Source organism: Amblyomma americanum, chromosome 11 (genome assembly GCF_052857255.1).
Source record: "Amblyomma americanum isolate KBUSLIRL-KWMA chromosome 11, ASM5285725v1, whole genome shotgun sequence".
In the NCBI taxonomy this organism is placed as follows: Eukaryota; Metazoa; Arthropoda; class Arachnida; order Ixodida; family Ixodidae; genus Amblyomma; species Amblyomma americanum.
Genome location: NC_135507.1, coordinates 107,007,789 through 107,030,278, shown reverse-complemented (window position 1 = coordinate 107,030,278; position 22,490 = coordinate 107,007,789). Strand labels below are relative to the sequence as shown.

The 22,490-nt window shown below is 47.0% G+C and overlaps 2 protein-coding genes across 2 annotated transcripts in view; both read right to left on the bottom strand.

Annotated features, from left to right (window-relative positions):
* Nucleotides 1-22,490, bottom strand: part of LOC144111361 (WD repeat and HMG-box DNA-binding protein 1-like) — a 402,955-nt gene that overhangs the window by 94,658 nt on the left and 285,807 nt on the right. The window lies entirely within an intron of this gene.
* On the bottom strand, nucleotides 14,108-19,235 carry LOC144110844 (uncharacterized). The gene is made up of 5 exons (XM_077643926.1): nucleotides 19,218-19,235; nucleotides 14,736-14,772; nucleotides 14,604-14,674; nucleotides 14,362-14,532; nucleotides 14,108-14,278 (listed from the first exon to the last, which is right to left on the bottom strand). Exons 1-5 carry the CDS (start codon nucleotides 19,233-19,235, stop codon nucleotides 14,108-14,110), a joined length of 468 nt encoding a protein of 155 aa, XP_077500052.1.

Sequence of the window (22,490 nt, the reverse complement as noted above, 5' to 3'; positions counted from 1 at the left end):
CCTCCCTGCTTAACGTATCGCGCGCTAAGCGCTGAAGCCGCGACGCAAACGTTCGCACGTCCTCCCCTACCATCTGTACGGCGTCACGGAACCTCTGTACCCGCACGTGACGTGGTTCAGTGTCGAAATGCTCAAACGCGAGCTTCTTAAATTCCGCAAATGATTTTGTGGATTTTACTTTTTCGTCTCGCCATGCAAAATCATGAGCAGCTCCTGCCATCTTACACCTCGCCATTCCCAGCATTTGAGCATCGGACCATCCCCCCATTTTCCAAATCTCTTCTAGCATGGAAAAGAAATCGCAGATTGGAACCCCTGTCTTATCTCCCGTAAACGTCGGAATGACGCTTCCTAATGCCAGCATGCTTGCTCCGAGCGACGGCTGTCGAGTGGGAGCTCCCTCAGATAAAGACATTTTTTTTTTTCAAGCCCTCCGGTGCCTCAAGCCTCTCAAATGGGGGTAAAAGTCCCACAATCAGTCCCGTGATTCCCTTTTGATTACAATTTTGAAGTCATGAATGTCACAGCATTCAGAGGACATTTGCTTTTGAGACCCCACTTCTGACACCAGTGTGATGACCCCCATAATGCGCAGGTCCACACGGGACGGAGAGGCAAAGAGACACCGTATGGCTCAGTTTAAACAAACAGGTATATTCGTAATTACACATGATTAAGGTTATACATCAGAGGCTGGGGCGTCCGAGCTTACGTGCCGACGACTTCATGGGGGCGATGGAGTGGCTCCGGAGTTGGGCTCGAGCGGTTGCTGGCAGAAGCTGCACGCCGTCGGGCTTCGGCGCTGAAGGCACTCTTGGCGAACGATGTCGTCCTCAGCTCAGCCTGGACTGCATCCGTTTACATGTGCTTTTAAGCACTTGATTAACAAAGGACTAAAGGCGGTCATTTCCAGTGGCCCGCCCAAAGCATCAATTCTCCAATCCAAAATAACATGCGAGATGGGGACAACCCCTTGGGTTGGGCTTAGCCTCGAACCCAGAGTCTGTTAACAATACAAACTAAATAAACAACAAAAACGCCACCACTTTCTCTCAAGTGAGAGTATACACAGGCTCTCTCTTCGGAGCTAATTCACTAGCGCCTGTCTTTCCACATTCTTGGCGAGTACTGCCTGTCCGCCATGACAGGTGTCCGTCACGGCCCTTCTGGGAATGCGCTTTTGTTCACGAGGCACGGCGGGAAGCTGTGGGTGCCTTCCCGGCGATAGCCCACGTCGAAAGGGGAAGGAGGGAAAGAATGTTGTCTTCGCGGTAGCGCATAGCGTCGGCTGTGGTACGGCGCGCTCTGGCCCGCTGACAGCTCCCTTGTCCTGGAATGTGCCCGGGAGGGCCGCACCTGGAACGGCCACGCAAATTGGGGAGGATAAAGCCTGTTTCCCCGCGGCGGCGGCGGCGGGTCCGGTTGTCCTGGTCGTTACTCAAAGAGCATGGCTGGGTAATTGATGATGCCGCTGTCACGGCGGCGGGTCCCTTCGTTCTGGTCGTCACTCAAAGTGCATGGCTGGGTAATTGATGATGCCGCTGTCATCTGGGTCTCCGTCTACGCCGCGCCGTGGAACGCGGAACCTCGCAGCACACAAGGAATGCCACACTGGCCATGGTTGTCCAAGCATTGCCAACAAAGCAACGGGACCTTCAAGAAAGAGGATATGGTTGTGACCCCTCACATGCAATGATTTTCATACAATTTGAAAATGTGGCAATTTACAGCAGTCCCGTGGTTATATTGCTGCAAAACAAGCTAGCTCATTTATGCGGAAACATTTTTAGAGGCTGCCAAAAAGGAACATGTCAAAAAGTTACACATAGCATCCTGTTTCATTGATGATGTTTATATGTGTGGTAAACGATATGAACAAGCAGCTCTTTTTTGGTTAACTGTTCTGAAATCCAGGCACTGTCATGCAGTGCATACACAATCACAGTCCAGTGACTGCAGAGCGGTCTGCAACCAGTAACTTGTAACTACACTATGCAGCAAGCTTCTTTGCACGGTATTTGTTACATTTATCGAACGATGAGATGGAATTGGTATGGCTTTCCTAGAGTGCATTTCCTAAAGACTCCTTTCTGCCATACTGTACTTTTTACCCAAAAAGCTTTCTACAGAGTCATTTAAATTGCTACGTATAAAGATGTTTGTAGCAGGTGTGTGAGCCCGAACAAAAAAAATTTTTATTTTCCTTAATTCTTCAGTATTCCTGATTATCACGACATGGGCATTTATATGTTGGTACAACTTTTTTCATGCATCACAACTGATGCACCGATGTGTTTGGTACTAATTCATCTTCAGACCTTTCATGTCTGTTGGGTCAAAAAAAAACGAAATAATAGTTGACTGCATTAGTTTTCACTGAGATAACTAGCATCACACAGCATGCTCTTGAAATTCCTCTAGCTGTCTGTAATTGGCTTCATTGTATAGCTTCATACTTGTTTCATTTAAACTCTGCACACTGCTCTTTTCACCGCACATGGCGACATGGCACGCGGAGCCCCGTGGGAATAGGCGAGGAGGATTCAAAGGTCGGCTGCTACTTCTCTGGTATCCAAACACAGCTATAGGCACCTGCAAGTCACGGTTAATTTCGGAAAGGCAGCTTTGCCCGCTTCCTTTCGTCGTCTTGTCCGTCGTGCGTCGCGTATCGCGGTGAACCCGACAAAGGGGAGGCCATCAACCCCCCTTCCCCTCGCCCGCCCCTCCTGTAGCAGAGGAAAGATCCCGCAAATAGTTTCCAGAGAAGCGTTTGCGGGTCGGTGGGCTAGAAACGCCGATTGGTCGGTGGGATGCGTGTCTGCGTGACGTTTTTTCGCTTCGCCCTCGTTCTCAACCGGATATGGGGTCGCCGCGCCTCTCTCAGCCTGTCCCTAGAGTGCCTAGGGAATCGCTAGGGCCGGCCGCCGGGCGTGCGTGGTCTGCGGGCATTTCGTGACAAGCGATTGCGGGTCGGTAGGCTGGAAACGCTGATTGGCCCAAAAAAAAGTGACGTCACGCCTCTAACGTCATGGTCACGTGACTTTTAATGACGTCATGTCCGATTGGTGACAGACACATTTTCTCTAGAGTTTTCTCAGAATTCCCCACGTTTGTGACAGCGTGCGCGGGATAAAAGCGCATCTTTACCTCCACTCCTCCCAGTTCGACCACTTTGCCGAGCGGGGGGCAGTTGAAGAACCCTTGCCTAAATGCTCCCACCATTCACGTTAACCCCCCCCCCCCCCTACACTTTCCCGAACTCGGATGTTTTGTCGCCTTTTTTATTTTTATTTTGTGTGTTTGTGTTTGCATGCACAGTGCACGTGTCTCTACTTAAGCTAACTGTGCCGCTGATTCCGGATTCACTATTCCTGCCGAAGAGGCTCCGGGGAAGTGTCCTGCCATGTCTGCGCTTTATTGTTTTTTTTACTCGTTTTGGCCAGGGGCACGCGAGTACACGCATCTCCGCGAATCCGCCACCGTCTGTTTCTGTACTCGCCGCCGCTCTGCCTTGAGGGGCGACCATTCTCCCCTCCCGCTCCTCGTTTTCCTTTTCTTCTTTCTCTTTTTTTTCTGCACGCTCCCAGCGGCTTCTCGGTGGACAGGGTGCGACAGCGCGTTTTCTTTTTCTATTTATTACTCTTTCTCCCTTTTCTAGTATTATTCTTTTCTGTCCATCTTCTTTCCAGTACCCGATGCTTGTTGCTATTTTCATGTGGCGGACATGTGTGCCAATTAAAACTCCTCAAGAACGGAAGGAAGATCGCTGTAACTTCAGTCTTGAGAAAGGACAGGCTCTGTCCGAAACGTCGACTCAAAATAAATCTGTCTAAATGAAGCGTCTCTCAACTTTGCATATATATATTTAGTTACCCTTGATGTAGTGTCTCTGTACACAAACATACCGCATGATGATGGCATCCGAGCTGTGGTCTCATCCTATGGAAAACACAAAAACGCTGATGCTCCTAGCCAAAGTACCATCGCTGCACTTACTGATCTGGTCCTCAAGCTCCACTTTTTTTTTAATTCAACAACTCCTTTTACCTACAAACGAGTGGTACCGCTATGGGAACGAAAATGGCGCCAAACTATGCCATTATATATATGCATAGCATTGAATCGGAGTTTATCCGCTCATACCCAACAAAAACGGCTTTTTACAAACGCTTCCTAGACAACATATTCATGGTATGGACGAAAACAGAGGACCAATTCATCCAGTTTATTTCAGCATTTAACAACGTACATCCAAACATCTGTTTCACACACCCTCACTCCACCAGTCAAATTAATTTCTTGGACGTCTCAATTCGAATGGAGAAGGGTACCTTAATCACCAGTGTCTATAGAAAGCCCACGGATAGGCAACAGTACCTTCATTAGAAGAGCTGCCACCCACGCCACTGCAAAACTTCAATTCCATATTCCCAAGCCATCAGATTCAAACGGATCTGCTCACGACCAGAAGACTTTGAAAAAAATTCTAGCCGTATGCGGGAGGTTCTGAGGGACCAATGCTATCCGGCCTCCATTATTGATGATGCCGTTACGAAAGCGGAAGCAACAGATCGTAATGAAATGTTTGGGGATCCCCCATTAGCAACCGCAAATGAACACCGCTCTAATCTCGACTTAACCTTCGCAAACAACCTTCCTAATGTCAACAAAACTCTAAAAAAAAACTTTTCAACATAATCGAACAAAACGATCGACTGTCAAAAATTTTTCCAACAGTTCTACAGGTTACCTACAGACTACCAAAAAACATGCAGAATTATGTAGTTCACTCTACTGTCAATAAGTAAAACCCTGTGGTTTGCCTACCTTGCAGGAAGAATCGCTGTCAAGTTTGCCAGCACATGCGGACAACAACACTAGCTCAAAGCACACACTCTAACTTCAAACACTCCATCCGTGAAAACTTGAACTGTGACAGTAGTAACGTAGTATGCATGCTCGAGTGTGGCGATTGTCAGATGCAATACATTGGCCAAACCGAGAATTCCTTCCGAATTAGATTCAACAACCACCGCGCGCACTCAGATCTCTTTCTCTCCTCCCCCTGTCGAAACATCTTTCCCAGGAAGGCCACGAGTTTCACAAACTAAAAGTTACGCTGCTACAGAGCGGCTTCCAAAATGCCCGTGAGCGTGAGCAACGAGAGTCATACTTTATATATCAGTTTAATACTGTGCAGGCCGGTATAAATGAAAACCCTGGTACTCTCTCCACACTTCAGAGATCGTAGTCCTAGCCCTACTGAAATTCACAGCACCCGGACTGCATCGCCTGAGGTCATGCCAATTTGCGTGCTTGCTTCCACATGCCGCCCTTCTCCTAACCCTGCCTGTCTTCCTTGCTCATGACCAGAGAAAACAGTTATGAGAGCAAAGCATATTGCCTATTCCACCCCCTCAACTTTTTATATATTTTATTTATTTCTTTTTTCCTGCTTTGCAGATAATAGAGCGTGATGCTCCATATAGGGCAGTAACCCATTGCAATAATGCACACTTGGGCGATTTCGCGCCTTCGTTCCCCATTTTCTTTCTGTTACTCTCCCCTCTCTCTCAGTTTTTAGGAAGGAGCCCTCTTTTTGTCTCCGCGACGGAAGGCGGGCGGAGGCACCTTCGACGCATCTTCGCGTTTCGTAACTTCACTTAATTGAGGTCTCCTTCGTTTTAAAATTGCGCTCGTGGCGGGAGGCGTTCCGGAACGATGCTGGCCTCCGACGCCGCGCGATTGCAGAAGCATCTATAGCTTTGCGCCGGGATGCAGGAAACTCAGGCGCCAGACGCCTCTAAGTAGGTAGAAAACAGTGCCTTCCACTGGTTCCATGGTATTGGTGGCTGATCCGTGGTTTTCAGGAATGTACGAGAGGGCGTAAGATCCCGTGAAACTCATAGTAAAGATTTACCTCGTCGGCACGTTGTTGTATTGTAGATGCAAGATCGAACGACACACCGGAGCGAGCGATGTCATGCTGACGCCAAGGTTCCTCCGACCCCCCCCCCCACCCCTCTACTTTTCCTGCGTCACGTATACGCGGTGTCAAGCAACATGCATGCGACTGAAACTGAAACTCCGAAGAAGAGAAACTGAAAGTAAGAGAATTGAATTTGAAAATAAGAGAAGAGAAACTGAAACTGCCGCACAGTTCATTACCTGATGGACACAACAGTATCACGTATTGCTTAACGTCTTCATAAAACCACTGTTTTTTCGTCTATAACATTAGCAGCATTAGCATATGTTTGCTATTAATGACACCCAGGTAATGAACATGATTTACCAACTTAAGTAGTGTTGGTTCTGGTGTAACGCACGAATAATTTATAGACATGCCTTTGTGTATACGCCAGAAATTAAATTGTGAAGCAAGCCTTGAAACTGCCTACCTGATGGACACAGCAGTACCACGTATTACTTAACGTCTTCATAAAACCGCTGTTTGTTCGTCTATAACATTAGCAGCATTATCATATGTTTGCTATTAATGACACCCAGGTAATGAACATGATTTACCAACTTAAGTAGTGTTGGTTCTGGTGTAACGCACGAATAATTTATAGACATGCCTTTGTGTATACGCCAGAAATTAAATTGTGAAGCAAGCCTTGAAACTGCCTGTGCATTTCTCATAAAAAAGGAAAAAGAATTATCTTGCTTTCATAGCATGCGTGTCATCTATATCAGATGTGATTGTAATCTTGAGCTATAACTTGAAATGACCCATGCTGGCTGCCATGAAAAATCACTTTTTTAATTGTTCAACAAACCTCATAACTCGTTTATGTCACGAAAGGAATGAAATGCTTCACTTATGTCTCATTGCTTTGGTACAGTCATGGTTCATCATGCAATGTAAAATCTGATTTAGGAATATTTTGTTACTTGTTGCATGGTTTGTTCCTGAAATTCAGCACATCCGCCAGTGTTGCGTTCCCGCGTGGTTTTCTTTTTTGTTAATTGAGTACAGATGAATAGCCACCTGATTCTTCGCCGATCGCCCAGTGTGGGTATGTGCGATCTTTTGATAGGCTAACAACAACAGCAACATTGGTCAGGCTATCAGCTTCCGCAAGTTAGGTTCACGCAAGCTCCGCTTCAGGTTGATCTGATCTCCTTGCAACGAGTTGCTGATACGCAGGCTGACCCCGTCTTCTATTACGACCACATTTACCCGTTCCATGCGAAACATATGCCCGCAAATATCCTAAATGGTCTTCTTTCTGAACACCTACACAATTTTCCTCATCATACTGTTCTCTCCACTGATGCCTCCGGCAGCTGTCAGAAGGCGGCGATTGGGATATATTCGCAGGATCTGGTTTGGAGCTATTCCGTTCGTATCCCTGATTATACTTCTAAATTCTTCGTACAGTTTCTGGCAATTGGTTTGGTTCTTCTCAAAATTCCCAGACATGTAGCACGGGTTCTTATTCATGCAGACTGCCTTTCAGTTTTAGGCTCTCTCCAAAACTCCGGAAAATCTGTATTGAATCGGCCGCTTTGGTTTTTTGTTCCGTGCACAGTGCGTGAGATCCGCTTTGTCCGGGTACCTGCAGGCATTCGGGTGTCTATTTTAACGAGGTGGCTGATTTATTGGCAAGGTCAGCTCTCAGCGCTCCTGTAATCTGAATCTATCCCGTCCCTCACCTCATTCTGTTGGAAACTTCACGTTTCCAGTGGTTCCAACATATTTCAGCCAGCCTGAGTGATCCGTTGCTCAATACCGTGGATTTTCACCACTTAAAGTACCCATGGGAAGTCCGGTGGTGTAAATCAAGGCGTTTTGAGGTGTCAATGACGCTTCTGCGATGCAGAATCCCTCACTTAAATTTGTACTTACGCAGATACGGGTTCCCTGCGACAAACCTTTGTGTCTCATGTTGGCAAGTTGAAACATTAGACCATTTTCTCCTCTCTTGCCGGCGGTTGTTCAAGGAAATCAGTATTTGGAGGTCCCTCTTCTAGTCTCTTCCAGTTCTTCTCTCGTTCGGTGCGAGCGCCAAGGAATTCCCGTTAAGCAGTGTTTGTGGCTACCGTCATGATTACATAAGTGCAACTGATCGGTTACCTTGTTAGCTGTATACAAAATTCTGTCTCATGTCCGAAAATGCTTGGTTCTATTCCTGGTAATTCATATTTCTTAAATTTAATTGAATTTTCCTATCTTTATCTTGATTCAGTCTTCTACGCCGCCGCCTCACGTCTGTTTTCTCGTCGAAATATTTCATTGGCAAATCTCCACTGTACCTTGGCCAATCCCCCCGCGTGGGTATGTGCCATATTTACTGAGGTGAATAAGAAGAGTGTGGACTACAAATACTATCTGTACTTGTGCTCTATGTGTTTTTTTTTGTCTGTTTGCAATGTAAGCCATTACTAGGTGGAAAGGCATGCACGTACTGGACATACCCTGTGCACAAGAATGCGGAAAGCTGGCCATGGTTGTCCAAGCATTGCCAACAAAGCAACGGGACCTTCAAGAAACAGGATAGGGTTGTGACCCCTCGCATGCAATGATTTTCATAGAATATGAAAATGTGGCAATTTACAGCAGTCCCGTGGTTATATTGTTGCAAAACAAGGCAGCTCATTTAGGCGGAAACATTTTTAGAGGCTGCCTAAAAGGAACATGTCAAAAAGTTACACATAGCATCCTGTTTCATTGATGTTGTTTATATGTGTGGTAAACGATATGAACAAGCATCTCTTTGTTGGTTAACTGCATGCTTTGCTATCCACGCACTGTCATGCAGTACATACACAATCACAGTTCAGTGACTGCAGAGCGGTCTGCAACCAGGAACTTGCAACTATACTATGCAGCAAGCTCCTTTGCACGGTATTTGTTATATTTATCGAACGATGAGATGGAATTGGTATGCCTATTTCTACACAGTGCATTTCCTAAAGACTCTTCTGCCATACTGTACTTTTTACCCAAAAAGCATCCTACAGAGTCATTTAAATTGCTACGTATAAAGATGTTTGTAGCAGGTGTGTGAGCCCGAACAAAAAAAAAATGTTTTAATTTGCATTAATTCCTCAGTATTCCTGATTATCACGACATGGGCATCTATATGTTGGTACAACTTTTTTCAGGCATTACAACTGATGTACCGATGTGTTTGGTACTAATTCATCTTCAGACCTTTCATGTCTGTTGGGTAAAAAAAAAATACGAAATAATAGTTGGCTGCATTAGTTTTCACTGCGATAACTAGCATCACACAGCATGCTCTTGAAATTCCTCTAGCTGTCTGTAATTGGCTTCAATGTATAGCTTCATACTTGTTTAATTTAAACTCTGCACACTGCTCTTTTCACCGCACATGGCGACATGGCACGCGGAGCCCCGTGGGAATGGGCGAGGAGTTGGCTGCATTAGTTTTCACTGAGATAAATAGCATCACAGAGCATGCTCTTGAAATTCCTCTAGCTGTCTGTAATTGGCTTCATTGTATACCTTCATACTTGTTTAATTTAAACTCTGCACACTGCTCTTTTCACCGCACATGGCGACATGGCACGCGGAGCACCGTGGGAATGGGCGAGGAGGATTCAGAGGTCGGCTGCTACTTCCCTGGAATCCAAACACAGCTATAGGCACCTGCAAGTCACGGTTAATTTCGGAAAGGCAGCTTTCCCCGCTTCCTTTCGTCGTCTTGTCCGTCGTGCGTCGCGTGTCGCGGCGAACCCGACAAAGGGGAGGCCATCAACCTCCCTTCCCCTCCCCCTCCCCTCCTGAAGCAGAGGAAAGATCCCACAAATAGTTTCCTAGAGAGGTCCTTTTTTCCCCTGCGGTGAACGAGGGGTCAAACGACAGGCCCAAGCAGTGTGAGGCAACGTTCTCTGTTCATTCTAGAGACGCAAGCTTCCACTGCAAAATGAAACCTTGTCTTTCTCTTCCAAATGCAATTTCATTTCATTTTTACAAAATGCAAGTTACATACTACAGAGATGCAAGGGCTAAAAGCTGCTAAAAAGCAGCTTGACTGGGCCCAAGCGCCTCTGAAATGGCAGTACACGACAAACGCACTTCAAGCAAAAAAAATATTTACATATACGTATAAAAAGCATTAAAAAATGTTTACGTGCTCTTAACGCAGCGCTATCCACGTTCTTTTATTGATGACGCCATAAGCAGAGCTTCAAATCTGAACCGTAGTCTAATACTCCAGGGGCACCGAAGAGATAACCGAAATGATTACACTACTAACCTTATTCTCACATTTAACAGTAACGCACCGAACATAAACAGAATTCTTGATAAGCACTTCAATATTCTCCAGCAAAGTCAACGACTATCGAAAATATTTACATGCGCACCCCGCGTGATTTACAGGCGTGCCAAAAACATTCAGAACCATCTAGTCCACTCCAAGGAACACAAAACCCCAAATATGGATGCCAGCCCTGTAGTAAAGATCGCTGCAAAGTTTGCAAGCACATGAAGACTACGTGTTCCGCAACTAGTACGATGTCAGTTTTCCAGCATTCAACCAACGGCAAGTTTGACTGCGACTCATCAAACATTATTTACCTTCTTGAATGCACTGTGTGTAACCAGCAATACATAGGAGAGACAAGCACTGCATTCCGCATTCGATTCAACAACCACCGAGCGCACACCAAGTCTCTCCCCAATCTTCCCCTATCCAAGCATGTAAACTCAGAAGGACACCCATTTGACACACTAAAAGTAACAATTATTCAAGGGGGCTTCAAAAACAGGCGTGAACGTGAACAACGTGAATTCTATTTTATCTACAAGTTTAATACTATTCAAGAATGTCTTAACGAAAAGCCTGGTATCCTTTCTTTTATTCACGACCTCCAAACAAAATAATACTGCACCTCTCGTTAATTGGCTAACTCAGATATACCCTTTATAACTCCTAGTGTATATCCCAGGCAATCATACCCCTCCTTACTTACACTATCCTGCCTCGTGCAGTATTAATAAGCTTTGACGTTCTTTCCTTACTTTTTCCGACAATTTGAAATCTTTGTACACAGCTAGCCCAGCCCTCCTCCACTACAACCAAGTATTCCCGACGAAGTCGGTTCAACGACCCGCCCAGGGAGAGGGGTGCACCGTTCAGTGAAACCCAGACCCCCTGAGTAAGTTCTTACACATGTGCTCGTTAACGTAGCCCACTCCTTCCTTAACGTTCTAGCCCTCGGCTCACCGGAAATTAGTGAAGAATGGTAAAAGAACCTCAAAATGCGAAAAACATATATATGTTCAAAACGAATGATGTTATAATTTCTAAAAGCAGTTTGCGTTGGAGAGACAGATAAGGAAGGTTTGCAATGTAGCGGATCATTTTCTTCTGCAGAACCTGTATTTTTATCACATTTGTTTTTGTGGTGTTGCCCAAACAGAGTTACGGAACCGAAAAGAGCATGATAAATTTGAATTTTCACGTGAGTGGGAAGGAGCCATCGACATCGTGTTAGAACACCTGCTACTGAAGAGAGCTTTTTGCAAATATTTTCCACATGTCGATCCCACCTGAGATGCGACGAGAAAGTAGCTTCAAGGATTTTGTGGCTGTCTACAATTTGAATTTCTTCACCTGCGTATTTAGGAGCGCGTTGTAGTTCGACTGGCTTGTTCCTTGCACGGAAAATCATTACCTTTGTCTTTGTAGGGTTTATTTATAGGCAATTAGAAGAGGACCAGTTCTCTAGTTTCGTAAGGATTACGTTGCACTCTTCAATTAACTTGTTTATGTCGTGACCAGGGATTAGTAAACTGTTATCATCGGCGTATATAATAAATTTCGCTTTGTCATAAATATGACCAATGTCATTTATATAGATGTTAAAAAGCATCGGGCCCAGAATGCTGCTTTGAGGCACACCATTTCGTACCGCCAAAAAAGAAGACTGATGGTTGTGGATATAGATAGATTGTTTTCGATTTTGCAGGTATGATTTCATGAGGTCTAAAGGTGTTCCACGAACTCCGCTTTGAGAAAGTTTATGAGTTAAAATTTGATGGTTTAGGGAATGGAAAGCCTTACTAAAATCAATGAAGAGTCCGACAGTGAGAATACCTGCTTCAGTGTTTTGCAGGATATATTCCTTAAGTGATAACAAAGCCGTTTCTGTCGACTTTCCCCTTCGGAAGCCAAATTGAGCATCAGACAGGATTTGTTTTGCATTAAAAAAGTTCACTACACGGGAAAAGATTACTTTTTCCAAGCCCTTTGAAAAGACTGGAATCACAGATATTGGTCTATAATTGGACACTACATCTTTATCTCCCCCTTTAAACACAACTGTCACTCTTGCTTTCTTCATTTATTCCGGGTAAACTCCCGTTTCAATTAACAAATTGAAGATGTATGCAAGCACAGGTGCAATATATGATAGTACATATTTGACTGGTTTTATCTGAATATTGTCAACATCTAAGGCTTTGCTATTATTCAAATTCATAAAGGTCTCATTGGTGGGCTCAAGGAAAAGGCTTTTCGAAAGGGCTACAAGATGAAGGAACTTCAGGTAGATGCATCATAGGTAAATGGGTGGTTAAGAAATTGCTGTTTAAATGGCCAGCAAGAGCCTGACCGGATAATTCAGAGCCCTTATAGATTATTCGTTGAGCTGGCGCATTTTTCGTATTGCCACGTAACAAGTTATCTGCAACACAGTGTCTGAATTTTTCATTCTAACATCAGAGAACAGTTTTTGATGATACACAGTCTTAGCACGCTTAAGCTCAGCATTTAGATTATTTCTTGTTTTTTTTTAATAAGATTCAAGAGAGCGATTATTTAAAAAGGCATGGTACTTGTTTTTGCTCTTTATCATTCTTCTGAGCTCTGGCGTGATCCATGGTTCTCTTATTCGTTTAGACTGCTTAATGTTCTTTATATACTTCTACAAAAACCTTGATAAACGCTGAATATGCATTATTTGAGTCCTATATAGAATAACTAGGACTCCCGCCCAAAACCATTTCAGCCTATCTGGGTACCTCCAACCTTTTTTATTTGCGTGTAACTCCAGCCCCTCTTCATCTTTGTTACTGTAGCCGCTATTGTTTCCCAAGTACCATCTTGATATTAGCAGTTCCTAATTCAAGCCTTCTGCAGGGTTTGAAGGACCTATTTAATTGGAAATGAGAACACGTGCACAGGGTGGAAAGTGTGTGATCTGCCAGGAAACACTGAGGCGGCCCCGAGAAGGGCCTTTATTAAGGCTGACAGCCGTTTTGTGCCTCTTGACTTGGCAGCGACGACACAGCGTGTGCGGTCCCCATGGTTTTGCCCCAGCTGTCGAAGCAATCCTCGGGCACGACCTTCGACATCTGATGTTTTTATTTAAAAAACAATGGACCAAAGTCGTGCTGTATGCAGTGCGATCGCCATGTGGTTCCACTGACGGCGAACAATCATCCACCTACCCCGGCTCTTTGGACAGATTCAGGAAACGACTGAAAAGAACAAAAGTAACGAGCAAACAAGTTAGAACGCAAAGTAACGAAGGCGCTCTGCGCTAATGCTGTAGCGAGGTCTAATATGTAAAATTTCACGGCTGGCGTCGATTTCTACAAAGCGCGGGTAGTCGCTACGGAAATAAACAATGGCGCACTGGAGCTGGGTAATTCTGCAGCTACAAGCACGAGTTTTTTGTTTCTACCGCCGATTTCCACACCGCGCGATCGTCATAACTTTTCTTGGACTTGCTGTTGAAGCTGACAGCGATCATAAAATTAAGGGCTCCGACTGTAGTGGCAGGGGCTTGCCACTGAAAGGAACAAAACCATGTACTTTGTCAACCAGGCAACGAGGCCTAGCGCGAGTTTTAGATCCGACTTGGACAAAGCGCGAGACGGCGCGTGCTTCTAACGCTTGCCGACGCAAAGAAACAAAGGCGCGCTGCGCTGGGATAATGCTGTAGCGAGGTCTAATATGTAAATTTTCACGGATGCCGTCGATTTCGACAAAGCGCGAGAAGTCTCTAAGGAATTAAACAAAGCTGCACTGCACTGGGTGAATGCTGGAAACTTAGGCCAGGCGCGATTTCCACAATGCGCGAGTCGGAACTTCTGGACTTACCGTTACAGCTGATAGCGACCCTAAAGGGCAGATTGTAGTGGCAGAATTATCGTGGCCACTTTTACCCTGGACTTGCCACTGCAAAGGAACAAAGGCGCACTGGGGTCGATGCCCTGGCGTCTCGCCACGTGGTATCGGTCCGCGGCAAATAAGGACAGCATCGGCTCGCCAGAAGCATCTAGGAAACGATACTGCAAAAAAAGTTACGTTGCAAGCGCCGCAATTTGGCGAGTTCTGCACGAAAAAACTTTCGAAAACGTTGTTCAACCCTTACCTCGTGATTGAGAACGTGCACGCCCGACAAGCGCTTCATCGTGGCTGTCAGACGGCGGTTCAGATGGCGACGCCGGCGGTCCTCAAACCGCACCTTATGTGGGTCGTCGTAATGGAGTTGCAAAATTTTGAACACCAGCACGACGTGCTCCTGCAGCAGGAAAACGAGGTCCTGGAATGCGCAAGGCATGTAGGTAAGCGGTACAGCACTTCATGAAGCGAAATTTGAGATAAAATGCGTACCTTTATGTCGCTGGCGATTTCTCGCGGGTCAGCGCCTTTTGGGGGTCGTCGCAATGTCGTGGAAGCAAGAACTGTACAGAAATTTCAGCTGGCTGCGCCGACGAGCGCACCACGCAAAAAAAAAAGCCATACCTGGACAGCTTCCGAAACGCGCGCGCCGCCCCCTACGCTCACGAAATAGAAGCGTTTGAGTGCAGGTGGGCTGGAAACTCTGATTGGTCGATGGGATGCGCTTCTCCGTGACGTTTTTCTGCTTCTCCCTCGTTCTCAACCGGATGTGGGGTCGCCGCGCCTCTCTCGGCCTGTCCCTAGACGGCCTAGGGAATCGCTAGGTCCGGCCGTCCGCCGTGCTTGCGTGGTGCGCGGGCATTCGCTTCGTGAACCTAGGCGGCGGCGGGCGCGTTTCGGGAGCTGTCCAGGTATGGCTTTTTTGCGTGGTGCGCTCGTCGGCGACAGCCAGCTGAAATTTCTGTGCAGTTCTCGCTTACGGCTTTCGCCGTTAGTGAGAACATGTACTTTCAGCTTTAGCGGCCACGACGCAATCAGCCTAGCTGAAATGATTCGAGAGACATGCTTTCGGCACGCCGATTTTGTTGTCCTATATGTTGGCAACGATCTCGACAGAGGGGATGACCCGCGAGAAATCGCCAGCCACATACAGGTACGCATTTTATCTCAAATTTCGCTTCATGAAGTGCTGTACCGCTTACCTACATGTCTTGCGCATTCCAGGACCTCGTTTTGCTGCTGCAGGAGAACGTGGCCAGTGTCGTGCTGGTCTTCAAAGTCTTGCCACGCCATTTCGATGAGCCACGTAAGGCGCAAATTGAGGACCGCCGGCGTCGCCAGCTGAACCGCCGTCTGTCAGCCACGCTGAAGCGCTTGTCGGGCGTGCACATTCTCAACCCCGAGGTAAGGGTTGAACAACATTTTCGCAAGTTTTCTCGAGCAGAACTCACCAAATTGCGGCGCTTGAAACGTAACTTTTTTTGCAGCATCGTTTCCTGGATGCTTCTGGCAAGCCGATGCTGTCCTTGTTTGCCGCAGACCGATATCACGTGGCGAGAGACCGGGGCATCGACCAGATGTCAAAGATTATCGTCGCGGCCCTCGTCAAGATCTACGGACCAGGGATAGCGTCGGCTTCAAGGGCAAGACCAGGAGAGGTGTACGTCGTGCACCGGTGTCGTCGGTGCGGAGCCAAAGGGCACAAGACGGACCACTGCTGGGCCTACTGCTCACCGCGCCGCTGCAGGTCGCGGTTGAAGTGCTCCTGCAAACGGCCCTTTTTAGGGCCACCTCATTGTTTCCTGGCAGATCGCGAGCGTCCCGTTTCGTGCCCGTATTCCCTCTCTGTCGAAATCGACGCCACACATCAAAATCGCGCGGTGTGAGCTAGTAAATCGCTGGTAGAGACAAAAACTCGTGCTTGTATACAGACTTACCCATCTCCAGTTCGCCTTTGTTTATTTCCGTAGGCACTACTCGCGCTTTGTAGAAACCGACGCCAGCCGCGAAATTTTGCATGTTAGACCTCGCTACAGCATTAGCGCAGCGTGCCTTCGTCTCTTTACGTTCTAACTTTTATGCAGCGCACCTTTGTTTGCTCGTTACTTTTGTTCTTTTCAGTCGTTTCCTGAATCCGTCCAAAGAGCCGGGCTAAATGGATGATTATGGAACCACATGGCGATTGCACTGCATACAGCACGACTTTGGTCCCTGTGTTTTTAAGTAAAAACATCAGATGTCGAAGGTCATGGTCGTGTCCGAGGATGGCTTCCACAGCTGGGGCCTAACCATAGGGACCGCACACGCTTTGTCGTCGTTGCCAAGTGGAGAGGCCCAAGATGGCTGGCATCCTTAATAAAGATCCCTTCTCGGGGCCGCTTTAGTGTTTCCTGGCAGATCACGCGCTTTCCACCCTGTGCACATGCTCTCATTTCCAATTAAAAAGGTCCTTTAAACCCTGCAGAAGGCATGAATTAGCAAGTGCTAATAACAAGATGTTGCATGGAACAATAGCGGCTACAATGACAAAGGTGAAGAAGTGCTGGAGTTACACGGAAATAAAAAAGGTTGGGGGTGCCCACATAACAACCTCAAATGGTTTTGGACAGGACTCCTAGTTAATTGCATTTGGAAGAGAAAGACAAGGTTTAATTTTGCAGTGTAAGCTTGCTTCTCTAGAATGAACAGAGAACGTTGCCTCACACTGCTTGCGCCACCTTCCTTGACCCCATGAAAAAAAAAACGATGCCTCTGGGAAACTATTTGCGGAATTTCCGCCCCCGATTCAGAAGGGGGGGGGGGGGGGGGTGACGGCCTTTTCTTTGTCGGGCTCGGCGCGACGCACGATGGACAGGACGGCGAAAGGAAGGGGGCTGTCAGTGACGCATGTTCTGCGCTGTCATTAGGACGAGCTGCCCGGCCTCTCCGCGGCAGCTCCCCTTTGAACCCCCCGCCTGTTCAATCGGAGGCGGGCGACGGCGGGGTGGTGCTGAAAAGGAGCGCCCTTGGGGTCAAGTGCCCCCCCCCCCCCCATAGAGACAGAGACGGCCGAGCGCTTTGAATCTCGCGTATTGTTCGCGCCCGAACCGAACAAGACGCGGCTGAGACCAATTTGAGTCAAACCAGGTCCAGATGTGGCGGTGGCCAGCCGGTTTACCGGCTTCGGGCTAAGCCGCGCGCGAGCAACGCGCAATTCCCCTGGAAGGTCAAGACAAGCGGTCATGCGGGCACAGCGAAAGCGCCTCGCGACAGACGATCTGGCGACACAGCTAATTGAATACAACGGGAGCGGCCGATCGTCAGCGAAAATCAGTCGCACGTGTGCGCGCGATATGCAGATATGCATCTAGTGGTGCTCTTGTAGCGTGTTTCGTCTTTGTTATTGTTTCCATAGGTCGTGATCGCTTATGCATCTTTTTCGAACCTCAAACGTAGTACTTGCCCAGAAGATGGCACGATCAAAAATGGCAGATGGCAAATGGGACAAAAAGAGAACATTAAAAAAATAATCGCTTCACTAGCAAGAAGGACAGTGGTAAACCGGCACGATAAAGCGCAAGCTTCACGAAACCTGGTGAGAGGATCGGTGGTGAATCCTTCGATGTAGACGGCTCAAGTACAACTGGCTACGTCTCATCGACTTTTCTCTTCCCTGCAGCTTCATGCAAGATGTTGCTGTGAACAACATATCTAATACACGTGCAGCAGGGGATTCCTCCTTTCTGTTTTGTTCATACGCTTCGATCAGTGATTTGATGCTCCCCTGCTCCACGTGTTTTATAAATACTGTCGAAAATCGTACTCGAATATAACAACTTCGAATTCATCAATCAACACTATTCACAAATTAACGGCCCAGCCATGGGTACAAGGATGGCCCACACCTACGTCAACATCTTCATGCATAGTAATAAGTCTAAATTTTTGAAAGATTGTCCCATTAAGCCCACCCTATACAAACGCTACTTGGATGACATCTTTTTAATTTGGACTGACACACCTCGTCCACCCCAACATATCTTTCACTTACACGTGCGCCCACACCACAATTAACTTCCTAGATGTTGAGATTTTGGTAAACGAAAGCTCACTCACCACCAGTGTATATAGAAAACCGACGGACCGTCAACAATACGTACACTTCCAAAGCTGCCATCCTCGTCACTCTAAAACAAGCATCCCATACTCTCAGGCACATCGATCTAAAGGAATATGTTCCCAAGATGAAGACTTCGTAAAAAATTCCAAACGCATGCAAGAAGTCCTCATTAAGCAGCGATACCCGTCGCCATTGCCGACGATGCCATTCAAAGGACATCTAAACCCAACCGAGAGCAAATACTGGAGTGACGTCGATACAGCGAGCAAACAGACCATCAGGCAAATCTCGTACTTCCCTTCACCAGTAACACAGCCGCCTAATGTACGTAAACAAAATCTTCAAAAAAACATTTCAACATTCTCAAACAAAGCGAGCTAGCGCCTCGCCAAAATTTTCACTGCTCTCCCTCATGCAGTCTACAAACGACCGAAAAACATTCGAAACATTCTAATACACTCAGTCACATAAAGAGCCGGTTTTGGGGTGTCGACCTTGTGGAAAAAGTAGATTCCAGGTCTGCAAACACATTACAAACATCAAGCTGTGAAATAAGCACAGCTTCAGGATTCAAATGGAAAATTAATGACAACTCTGATTGGGATTTCTGCAACGTAATATACCTCCTAGGATGCAGTGTGTGCAGTACGCAGTACATTGGGCAGACCGTTAACTTTATACGAATTCGCTTTAATAACCACCGCGCGCATATTTTGTCCCTACCTCCCCTTGTTAAAACACATATATTAATGAGAAAAACGACCAATTTGATGCAATTAAGTTAACAGTCCTACAGGGTGGGTTCCACAACAAAGAGATCTCGAGCAACGCGAGTCGTACTTTATTTACAAATTTAATAACAATTCCTCACGACATTAATGAAAGTCCGGGTGTATTGACCTCCATCGCCCCTTGCAGAGCCAATGCTGACCTTAGGAATTCCGGCGCGACACACTTCGGTCGTTTGTCGCCAGCGGCATCTTTTTCAAGCTAGGCTGTAGGCTTACACAAAGCTCTGAATTCATCCCCCACCCCTGTCTTGCCAATTCGACGCACCACCTTGCCGAGCGGGGTGCAATTGAAGAACCAAGAACCCTTGATGGGCACAAAAGAAAAATACTAGAAAAAGGAGAAAGAAATAAAGAGAAAAAGAAAAACGCTTTGTCCCCTGCCGCCCAGCGAGCTTGCGCGGGAGGCCAGCCCGGGGGAAAAAAGGAATAACGAGGGGAGGGAGGGCATCCGGGCCCTCAAAGCAACAATAACAGACTTTGGCGGAGTCCCGGAGCAGATAAGAATCATAGATGCATGTACTGCCCGTGCCGCCGGCCAAAACGAGCAAACAAACAATAAATTCAGACAGGGCAGGAGACGTTCCAGGAGCGTCTTCGGTACGAATAGTGAAGGCGGAATCAGCGGCGCAGTTAGCTTAACTACACACACGTGCACTGTGCATGAAACACACACACAAAAGAAAAAGAAAAAAGGCGGCAAAACATACGAGTTCACGAAAATGTCCTGTGGGGGGTAAAGGTGAATGGCAGGAGCATTTAATCAAGGGTTCTTGGTTCTTCAATTGCACCCCGCTCGACAAGGTGGTACGTCGAACTGGGAAGACAGGGGTGGGGGATGAATTAAGAGCTTTGTGTAAGCGGACGGGCAGCGAAGCTTGAAAAAGATGCCGCTGGCGACAAACGACCGATGTTTGACGCGCCGGCACTCCTAAGGTCAGCACTGGCTCTGAAAGGGGCGATGGAGGTCAATAAACCCGGACTTTCATTAATGCCGTGAGGAATTGTTAGAAATTTGTAAATAAAGTACGACTCCCGTTGCTCTCTTTGTTGTGGAACCCACCCTGTAGGACTGTGAACTTAACTGCATCAAATGGGTCGTTTTTCTCATTAATATATGTGTTTTGACAAGGGGATGATGGGTAGGAATAAGATATTTACTTATGCAAGAGTGACTAGCTATGCGCAAAAATTTCCGTGTTTCAATTTTCAAAACTGCGAACTTTGACCGCAGCGCCCCGGACAAATAATTCCAACTCCCGACCGCGTTTTTAAATTCATTCTAAACGGGGTACGTGTTTACTGGTACCTGCAGTGGTCGGCTGCGCAACTATATATATATAAGCTATCGCGTGCAGCTGTCATATTATAAAAGAAAATCCGCACAAAACAAAAATTACGCAGCAACGGGCTGTGGCGAATGATTGCGCGCAATATTTTTTCGCGGGTTAGTGAAACGAACAGTTTTGTTTTAAATCACGAGAGTTGTATCAAAAGCCTTTATATGTCGTCATTAATTACGATAGGTACGACGACACAGTGAATAGGAGTTTATATAGACTGTCGTCCTTCAAAGACCCAATGCGTTTCTCCTCCAAAACGTCGTGCAGAAAAAAACCGGACCGCCAAATTTTGACACGGTTGTACGAAATTTCTGAACTAACGAAAGCTATGAGTGTAGTCTCCTGCATGTAGAGAATGTAGAATACAAAGAAAAATTATAATATGTATGCTCTAGGTCAGGTTCATAGTTCTACAGCACTCGATTGTAAATGCAGGCATTCGACGGAGCGCTGATAGACGGGCGTGGTCACCTGTAGGCGCATTTGCGTGGCTTTGCATGGATAGTACGTGTTTAACCTCTCAGGTCTGCAAAAGCTGTATCGGGTCCGCCAGGCAGTGGCGATTATAATAAATGCACAACGAAGCGCGCCGTTCGAGCGCACTAAAATAATACACCAGCAGTTCAAGGATATCATATATAATAAAAATATAGAAACGCGCATGCAGTGTGTGAAAGCGCGGCGCATCAGGTGCGCTTTTTGAACCCGCGCGCGCTGTCAAAAACGTGGGGAATTCCGAGAAAAATCTAGGGAAAATATGTCTCTTCCCAACCAAACATGACGTCATTAAAAAATCACGTGACCATGACGTCACGTGACGTTTTAGGCGTGACGTCACATTTTGTTTGACCAATCAGCGTTTCCAGCCCACCTGCCCGCAAACGCTTGTGTGCCGACGCGCTAACCCGAACGCCGGCCACTAGGCCTAACGAGGACTAAGGCTTACCGGGGCCCCCGGTGCCGCCGCGTCAGCTGTGTGGCAGCCAACAGGAGGTATGAATATCGCTGTAGAAGGTCGCAGCGCCGAAAAGGGCGAGCTCGATGCCCCGAATTGGATCACAGTACTCAACAAATGCAACCTCGAGGAGAAATGGGCATGGAAAGCCAAGCTCGTCACAGAAGAGATGAAATTGATAGACACCCCGCCAGCACCACCGAAACGAAACGGCAAACAGCAAGCGGAGAAATCGATCGCCTCGAACCAAGTCAAGCTTTCATTTTCCTCCCCAAGGGAGGCATGGTAGTCAAACAGTACGATGGGCCAACCCTGACCGAAGCCATATATGTAAGTGCAAAGATTGAATGAAGATTGAAGACGACTTCTCGAGAGGAGTCATCCACGGAATAGGACTGAAGACCTCACTGCAAAAGATCAAGAAGGCGATAGCGAAACATGAGGAGAATCCCAAGGTGCTGGAGATCAGACGACTAGCACAGCGCAAGACCATCATGCTCACATTCACCACCAAAGAGGTACCGAGGAAAATCAAATGCCTAGGTGCCATCTTGAACTGTTATTTGTACAAGAAAAAGTAAGACGTATCTTATAAGTGCGGAGATCTAGGACACCGATCCAACGTATGCGAGAGCAAGGAGGAGAAGTGCAGAGGCTGCGGCATCCCAAACCCAACCGAGGGACACGACTGCAACCCCACCTGCAAGCTGTGCGGCCAGCCGCACCCCACCGGCGACAGAACCTGCAAGATCTTCAGAACCCCATACATCGTTAAGAAATGACAATGGGAGAAGCTCCAGCAGCAGGAGGAGGAGGAGAAGAAACTACCAGAGCATCGCAGCAGGCGGGACGCGAGCAATACGCGGGCCACTAGCAAGGAGCGACGCCAGTCCACATCCTTTCCGAGGCTACCGCAGCAGGCCACCCCCACCTCGCCCAAGAAGCAAGGGGCACCACCCACCAAAAAGGTAGGCTGGGAAGCGGGGAATTCCCATGGCTCAGACAAGCTCAAAGAGCAAATGAACAACATGAAATGATGAAACCGCAACAGGAGCAATGGAAGCTTTACCAGGAGCATACACAAGCTCAGATGCAGGAGCTCCGTAATCACGTTATCGAGTTGCAAAGGGATAACAATGAGCTCAAAGCTCAACTCAGGCAACCGGAAGCGCATTAGGAGGCCATGGACGATAA

Excerpts from the sequence above, each read along its gene's own strand:
- LOC144110844 (XM_077643926.1), bottom strand. Across the intron at positions 14,675-14,735 it reads GCGTTTCGGAAGCTGTCCAG|TTCTTGCTTCCACGACATTG; the intron begins GTATGGCTTTTT and ends ATTTCTGTACAG. Across the intron at positions 14,279-14,361 it reads TGCACGTTCTCAATCACGAG|TATCGTTTCCTAGATGCTTC; the intron begins GTAAGGGTTGAA and ends CTTTTTTTGCAG.